We start from the raw sequence: 8244 nt of genomic DNA, 5'->3' as shown, positions 1-8244 counted from the left end.
CCTGGAGACCAAAAGAGCACTGAGGCTCTGGGCTCAGAGAATCAGGAGTCATCTTTGCCACTGGTCTACCGCGTGACCTTCAGAAAGTCACTCTCTCCTCTGATCCAGCCTCTTCTTCCATAAAGCAAGGACAACAATTCTGCTCGTCTTACCAGTGAGCTCTGTGCATGAACCAAGCTCTACTGCCCCTTGCTTAAATCACAAATTCTTCAATTCTTCTGAGTGGACAATTATTATGAAAGTTGAAAAAGCCAAGCTCTACTGTAGACTTGCAGAGGAATAAGATATGCATTATGATTTCCATAAAGAAAAACAAAGTTTGGACAAGCATTTGAACTAGGCTGGCACACTACAGCTAATCTGCTGATCTGGTAGCTGAAACCAAAGCAATCCATCTGAGACTGCCAGACCCAGTTAGGGATGTGTAGCTCCCCACATTGTCTTTTTAATTCACTCAGAAACATGTCTAACCCATCTCGCCCACACAGAGCCTTAGAAAATATTTCAGCTTCTACCATAAACCAAGAAATGAAGCTGACACCTAAGGCAGAAGCTTTCAGTTCAGATATACAGACACTGTGCAGAATCCTCTGCAGAGTTTGTTTCCTGTGACCAAAAGGAGTTGCTTCTGATCATCCTACAGGTATTAGAGCTGTCCTATAGCTCTCTGGATCACTTTCATGAAATATGTTATTTTGTGCTGACCAAAAGCTGGAAATTCACAGAATCACAGAAACGAGGACGGAAAGGACCTCTGGAGGTCATTTAGTCCAACAATTCTGCCACAGCATATCCAACCAGCTCTAAGAATTCAATTACAAAAATGATCTTGTTCTCAGGGTTGCAGTCACAGCAGTTCACATCCATGAATTTCATGTTCATGCATCCAGATAGCTTTTAACGTGTATGTTTGTGTTTTCTTTGAAACACAACCACAGCAGTATGGCACAATATCTTAGTAAGATTCTGCTGCCAGTGGTTTCCAAGGTAGCTCTGCTAAGGGAGCGTGTGGAGCCATTTCCTCAGATTCCTTTCTCCAGGGGAGTGCATGTTGAAACATCTTGAAAATTGTATCCCTGCTCCTGGATTTTAGTGCATTATGGAAATCAAATTATTTTCACTAGATACCCACCTAATAACTATATATTTCGGAATTTGTAAATGTTTACTTAAGGGAAGTTGATTAACTCCAGTAGTAGAGTCTAAGGCCATGTCTCTAAGCAGTGCTGGCTTAGACCTCCCCAAGTGTCCATGTTAGGTAGCTAGCTAGGCCTGCATACACGTTGTTCTTCACCCTGACTTTCAGTGTAAGACTCAGAGGCATCAGATTCAGTCAGAGAAAGAAACTACCCAAATGTAGAAAGGGAGCAGTTTTATACCAGAAAACAACCAGACAGAAAAATCTGCATGGCAAAGAAAAAAAGTTTCATTTGGAAGTGAGACAGGCCCATAAAACTAGAAAAGGCCTTTTTCTTCTGTAAAGAGCTAAAAGCCAGTCCATTCTGAGGGGATTTATTTCATATATTGAAATGGAATGCTCTAAATGTTAATGTTCTGCATCTGCATTAGAGCTGACACATTAGGGGGAAGGCAATCCAGAACGCAAAGAAGCTTGCTGAGCGTATGTACTGCTTTGAGACATATTTAATAAAGTATTTATTTTTCCTTCAGCTGATTGTTTCATTACAGGACTATGACATTATTTCCCATAGCAATAGGTTCAAAGGTCCAGAGGAGGGCTTCTAAAAAGATCCGAGAGCTGGAGCACCTCTCCTACAAGGACAGGATGAGAGAGTTGGGGTTGTTCAGCCTGGAGAAGAGAAGGCTGCAGGGAAACCTGACTGCAGCCTTTCAGTACTTAAAGGGGGTCTATAGGAAAGATGGGGAAAATCTTTTTAGCAGGGCCAGCTGTGACAGGACAAGGGGTAATGGTTTTAAACTAAAACAGGGCAGGTTTAGACTGGATATAAGGAAGAAATTCTTTACAATGACAGTAGTGGAACAGTGGCACAGGTTGCCCAAGCTTGTGATGGAAGCCCCATCCCTGGAAACATTCAAGGCCAGGTTGGATGGGGCTCTGAGCAACCTGATCTGGTTAGCGGTGTCCCTGCTCACTGCAGGGGGGTTGGACTAGATGATCTCTAAAGGTCTCTTCCAACCCAAAACATTCTATGATTCTATGATTCTATGATTCTAAATCATGCAACTCTACTCCCCTGCCCTGAGTGGCTGTCCTTTCCTTAAAACCACCCTTTGAAAACATACAGTTGAAGGAGATCGATCTACAAAGAAAACTGTAATTTCATTTGTATCTTCCAGTATTCCTTTCTGTGTTTCAGAGATTGTTCAGAGCTATTTTCTTTGCCTTGCTTTGTTTGGTAATAGAATAGAGAGTAGCATGTGCTGGTTTTCACTTTCGCATTCCTTCTCAATGGGATCAAGAGAAAGACTTACTCAAGTAGTCAGACATCATCACAGGATCTGGGTTGGTCCTTGCTTTGGCAGACATTGGCAGGTTGATGCGGGGTAAACCACTCAGGGCTGGATTCAGCTTAGGTCTTGCATCACTGACTGTGATAGTGTCTTTCAGGTGCTGGGGCTTACTGAGGCACAAAAGTCACAGAAATGGGTTAAAGACCTCAGGGGAGAGGGCAAGAGGAGATGCCTAGGAAAGGGTTTCATAAAAGCTAGCATGCTAAGTCAGGATCTCAATGTGAGAAGCAGAGGAAAAACAGGAAGAGAAGACTGGCAGCAACAAAGACACCATAATATGGGTGAGATGCTTCCTTTTTGGTCTTGCAGTAAAAAACTCTTCCACAAGCCTTGGAAAAGAAAGGTGTTGTGTTCCTACCTTATCATGAGAAGACTTCAAAGTATGCCATCTCCCACTTTCCAACTATGTTCCAGCCACCATGTGCTTGACCAGGTTTCATGCAGTTTCCACTGATCAGGGCTCTGCTTTTTCTCCATTTGACAAATGGCCATTGCAGCACTTCCCTATCACAGAAAGATGCTATGAAGATAAACACATCAAAGATGCAGTGCTGGGCAATAGCATCCTTAAAAGCAGTACAGGTGGATAGACCGTCCCTAGTGTTTGGAGAACTGTGAAGATAAAAGTGCCCTCAGAGCAGGCTGGAAAACAAGGTACAGCACTACAGGTGCATCTAATACCATGTCAAGAGCTAGATAACACCTGAACGTCTTGATATTCAGAAGTGGCTCTACCAAGGAGGCAGAGTAGGCCCCTTGGTATGACCTGACAAATTTGCTTAGAACATGAAAGGAAGCTAATAAAGACAAAAAAGAAGGGAGAGAAGAGAAGAGAAGAGAAGAGAAGAGAAGAGAAGAGAAGAGAAGAGAAGAGAAGAGAAGAGAAGAGAAGAGAAGAGAAGAGAAGAGAAGAGAAGAGAAGAGAAAGAAGATGTGAGGCAAGGCAAGGCAGGGAAGGGAAAGGCAAGACAAGGCAAGGCAAGGAGAATGAAAAAAGTCCAAACTGCAGCAATCATCACAATTAGTGTTTTGTGTAGAACAAAAGCCATAAGGGAGATGACAGTTAAGGCATTTCAACATAGACACCCAATGAAGACATCATTTCACTCTGTTGTCTCACCTATGTTTTCCTTCTTTTTTTGAAACATGATTAATTTTATTTTTAGGCATAATTGAGGTTGTTACTATGCTTCAGTATTATTAGTAGGGTGTCTGTGATTATTCCTCTCTGCTCAATCTTACTCTCTGTTGGTTTCTGTGTATTTGTTGGGTGGATTTTCACCTGCTCCTTTTTCTCTGCCCTTTCCTAGGTTGCCTTTTAACACCTCCTGCTCTCTAAAATTACGAGGTCTCTTAGTGTCTGTGTTTGGATAGCAGATCACCTTCTACTGTCTGCAGCTGTTTCGCTGCCTAGCAGATTATTGATTTTTTTTTTTTTTTTTGCAAAACACACTGTAGGAGGAGAGGTGCAAAATCAATATTTCATTAGACAGACCAGAATACAGCCATGTCTGATCCACAGACCTGGGACACAGAGTAGACACCATAGGGTTAGGGTTGCAACAAAAGGCATCAGAAAAGAAGTGGTCAAGGCATAGAGCTGGGACAGCGAGCGTTGCTTTGTTGGCATGAGGACAAACTCCTTGCAGCGAGTGACTTAACGTGTCACTTCTCATCCAAACCATGTGCCAGTTGTCATCGGAGCCATGGGAGAAGGCTGGAGCTAGACAGAAGCTCAAAAACAGCTGTGCTCTCTGCCGGGGTCACCCTTCCTCTCTTGCTCCCTTTGTACCCCAGCAGAAATTTTCATCCACGCAGCTTAGAGAGTTCATATGAATGTTCAGGATAAGAAAATGACACTCTGATCTAACACACATTATGGACAGGGCTTTTTATTCCTTTCCTCTCATACAGAACAAAAGGCAGGATTTTAATGGCATGGGTGCAAATGCTTTGAATAGTGAACACTCACAAAGCAGCACATTTTGCTTGAAGAAGTAAGAGCTGGGGCACAAACTTCAGCAAGCGCATCTGAAGGGATGGTGCCCTGGCAGAGAGGAAGGTGGGCATGGACCGAAAGTAGAAGCCTGTTCAAGTGGAATGGCCAGAGCCAGGGATGATCTCTACCTGTATCTATTCCACTTTACAGACATTCAGTTGATCTGGGCGGACACCTACCAGGAAAACAGCAAACTCAATCCAAAATGCAATCAATAACATAATAGGGAATATGCGCTAAATTTGGTAAATGATTTCACTAAGAAGGAAAAAGAGCAATGCAGAAAAAGAAAAGCTTTTAATTTTCATATTCCCAAAACTAAATATTTTGACTCTTTATGTCAAAACAATACTTGCATGTTCAAATTTGTCTTTCTTCCCCCAAAAAACTATAGAGGTTTAAAAAGATGTTTAATAATCCAATTTCACTTTGGTTTTAGTTCTGGCTGAAGTAAAACAGCATTTTTTTTCCCTCTGAATTTTTAGGCTCAGGTCTGGCACATGGACTTCCATCCATCACCAGTGGGGATGAGGGATGTCAACCTATACCCATTTTATGCTTTTGTGAGCTTGGGTTCCTCCTCCCTTTCCCACTCTTACAAAATGCTGATCTTAAGCCTCTGACAAAGAGGGTTTCTGTTAATAAATCTGAACATTAATCAATTTGGGCACAATCTCAGATAGTCACTCAGACATTATCGAAAAAGTGCACGGTACCATCCCAAGAGAGTAGCAGCACATGAGTAAATGAAATGCTTATCAGTCCATTAATAAAAGAAAACACAACACAAAAGATTTTTACATGTGTGTGTTTTTGTGCAATTAACAGTCCTGTTTTGGCTTCACCTTTTGAAGCAGTACTGAGAGATATTTTTCATTTTCTATTTTTTCTAATAAAATTTCACAGTGTTCTGAAAAAGACTTCTGGTGCATGCTTGAGGAATTCACTTGTCTGGTCTGAGCACGCCATGTGATACAGTAACATATTAACATCTCAGCACAGAGCTGACTCCCAGCTCTGGATTACTTTCTAGGGGTTAGTTTGTGAAGGACTTGTCTAAAGATTTGAGTTTTTTACAACCAACTGATATCCTTTACAGGTCAAATTTCAAATATTTAAGTTCACTTGTGTAGTTGAAGAAACCTGTGAAATCTTGGCACTAATTAACATCTTCAGTAAGATCCCCAGATTTCAGCTCTTTGCTGTGGTGCAAAGGGGTGGTCAATGGAGTTTGTGGAACTTTGCCGTTGATTTCAATTGACCGTGAGAAATCAGCCTCACAGAATCCATTACTTGAGCTTTTGATCTTCATATAATTCTACCATCTCTACTGAAACACACACACGTACACTTTGGTTTCTTTCTTTTATAACTGAACTTCATATTTAATCATCTCATCTGACTTTTTTTGAACACACACATGCAAAAAAAAAATGTTTAATGTGTTAAATTTTACAGGCTATTTTATTAATTATGCTGAATTGATGCTGAGCATTTGCTGAAGGTAGACTTCGTGGCATTGTGTGCATGGGTGTTTATGGTCTCAGTACAACAGGCTCCAGATTCAGCCTGGAAACCTGGGTCAGTCTTAGATTGCAAATAAAAACATAATCTTTATGGAGCAAGAGGAGTATGTGCATATACATAAATATATATGCATTTCTACATGTATGTATGTGGGGGTGTGATAAAATTTCCCAGAAGACTGAAGCTACAATGAGGTTGCTATCTCCTGTCTTATAAAATAAATAATCAAAGCCAATATTTAGAGTAGAAAGGTGTCTTCTATTCCAGAAAGCCTGACTTTTCAATCCAAACATATTGGTGGTTGTTATTAAAAAAAAAAAATCCTTACTCAGTATTACTGCTTATTTTATATGCTGTGCTGAGCTGTGTCTCACTGATCAGAATGCTTCAGCTTTGCTTATTCTACAGAGTAAGGGTTGCTGCAAGTTAAACGCACTGTTGAAATAAGGCATGTGTAGAAAAAGACATGCTTTGCCTTTTGTTCTAAACCCCTAGCGTGAGGATTTGTGTCCTACAAATTAAACCAATGGTGATACAGCTCTTCTGAAGCAGTAAGTTGAAGATAACTCAGCCTCAACAAAAAATAAGTGAGGACTCTGAATGATATAGAACCTTTTTTACTGTTTTCTGAGACCTCACTGGGAATATTGCATCCAGCTCTGGAGCCCTCAGCACAAGAAGGACATGGAACTGTTGGAGCGGGTCCAGAGGAGGGCCACAAAAATGATCCGAGGGCTGGAGCACCTCTCCTACGAGGACAAGCTGAGAAAGTTGGGGATGTTCAGCCTGGAGAAAAGAAGGCTGAGGGGAGACCTGATTGCAGCCTTTCAGTACTTAAAGGGGGTCTATAGGAAAGATGGGGACAATCTTTTCAGCAGGGCCAGCTGTGACAGGACAAGGGGTAATGGTTTTAAACTAAACCAGGGTAGGTTTAGACTAGATATAAGGAAGAAATTCTTTACAATGAGGGTGGTGAAACACTGGAACAGGTTGCCCAGAGAGGTAGTGGAGGCCCCATTCAAGACCAGGTTGGACAGGGCTCTGAACAACCTGATCAAGTTGAAGATGTCCCTGCTCCCTGCAGGGGGGTTGGACTAGATGACCTCTAGGGGTCCCTTCCAACCCAAAACATTCTATGATTCTATGATTCTAACTTCAGGTTGTATCATTTATTCAATGAGTCTGGTTCATCATAGGTTTTACTGTGAGCACTGTATATAGAAATCTTCCTGACTCTGTGGAAAAAGCTTTAAAAAATAAGTGCCATTGATAGCTGTAGTTGCTGATAGGTAATTAATAATTTGAAAATCAGAGTAACCATTACTCATGCAGAGAAATATGGATTTGGGGGTGTTACATCAGGCCTCTCTCTTTAACATCCCTCTGGCATTTATTTGTTTAGTTTATTGAAGCAATCAAATCACCAAGAGTTTGGGGTAATTTAAAGTGAACTCTGTGTATAATTTAAAGGAGTTATGAATCATAATATACAAAAAACCTAACTAACTTAAAAACTACAGTAAGCATTATTTAATACAGTCAAATTTTAAAAGCTGTTTATTAAGGAAAGTAAACTTTTGATGTTTCCTAGAGGAAAAATTAATTATGCAGAGGAAATATGCAGCATGGTGTAATTAATATTGACTAATCAACCTCTCTCTCTCTTTCACTTGCAGGAAAATATAAACATCAATGAAGCTTCCAGATGCTTGGTGAAACACATAATTGCTAGTGAGAGTGATCCAGTTCAGTCTATTGAACCAGATATTATAAAACCACACTTGAATTCCTCCAAGATTGTCAGTTGTTCAGCTTGCTTTAAATCCTAAGAGACTTCCAGACTATTACAAGAGCTGAACAACTATGATTCACAATGTATACTTTATCCAATGTACCCAGTCTGCCCAGATTGTCCATAAGCAGATTGCCATTTTCTCAAAAATACACTTAATTTTTCCATAATTTTGACAGCTAAAATTGTTTATGAGCTGTTCATTGATAGTAATTGCTCAAAACTGTCTTTGGCTAATGGTCAAATAAGACTCATGGTGATGGCTGTGTTTTCCCACTTAGGTAGCACCAACAGTGATATTAAAACCTGTTTCTTTGCAATGTGGTTTCTGAAAGCTCATATTTGTGATGTGTCTGCAGTAATGCTCTACTTGCCCATTGTTCTTCCAGCCCATCTTCTCAATACCCTGACCAGCCAACCATCATCATTACAT

The 8244-nt window shown here is 40.7% G+C and overlaps 1 protein-coding gene across 1 annotated transcript in view; it reads left to right on the top strand.

The window, feature by feature from the left end:
- Positions 1-7848, top strand: part of RAB38 (RAB38, member RAS oncogene family) — a 22982-nt gene extending 15134 nt beyond the window's left edge. Inside the window, exon 4 of the mRNA XM_009641680.2 lies at positions 7696-7848. Coding sequence (XP_009639975.1) covers positions 7696-7848 — 153 coding nt within the window. The remainder of the gene's footprint in view (positions 1-7695) is intronic.
- The last annotated feature ends 396 nt before the right edge of the window (positions 7849-8244 follow it).

This window comes from Egretta garzetta, unplaced genomic scaffold (assembly GCF_000687185.1).
Source record: "Egretta garzetta isolate BGI_Z169 unplaced genomic scaffold, ASM68718v1 scaffold137, whole genome shotgun sequence".
Taxonomy (NCBI): Eukaryota; Metazoa; Chordata; class Aves; order Pelecaniformes; family Ardeidae; genus Egretta; species Egretta garzetta.
This window is presented reverse-complemented; position numbering and strand designations above follow the sequence as displayed.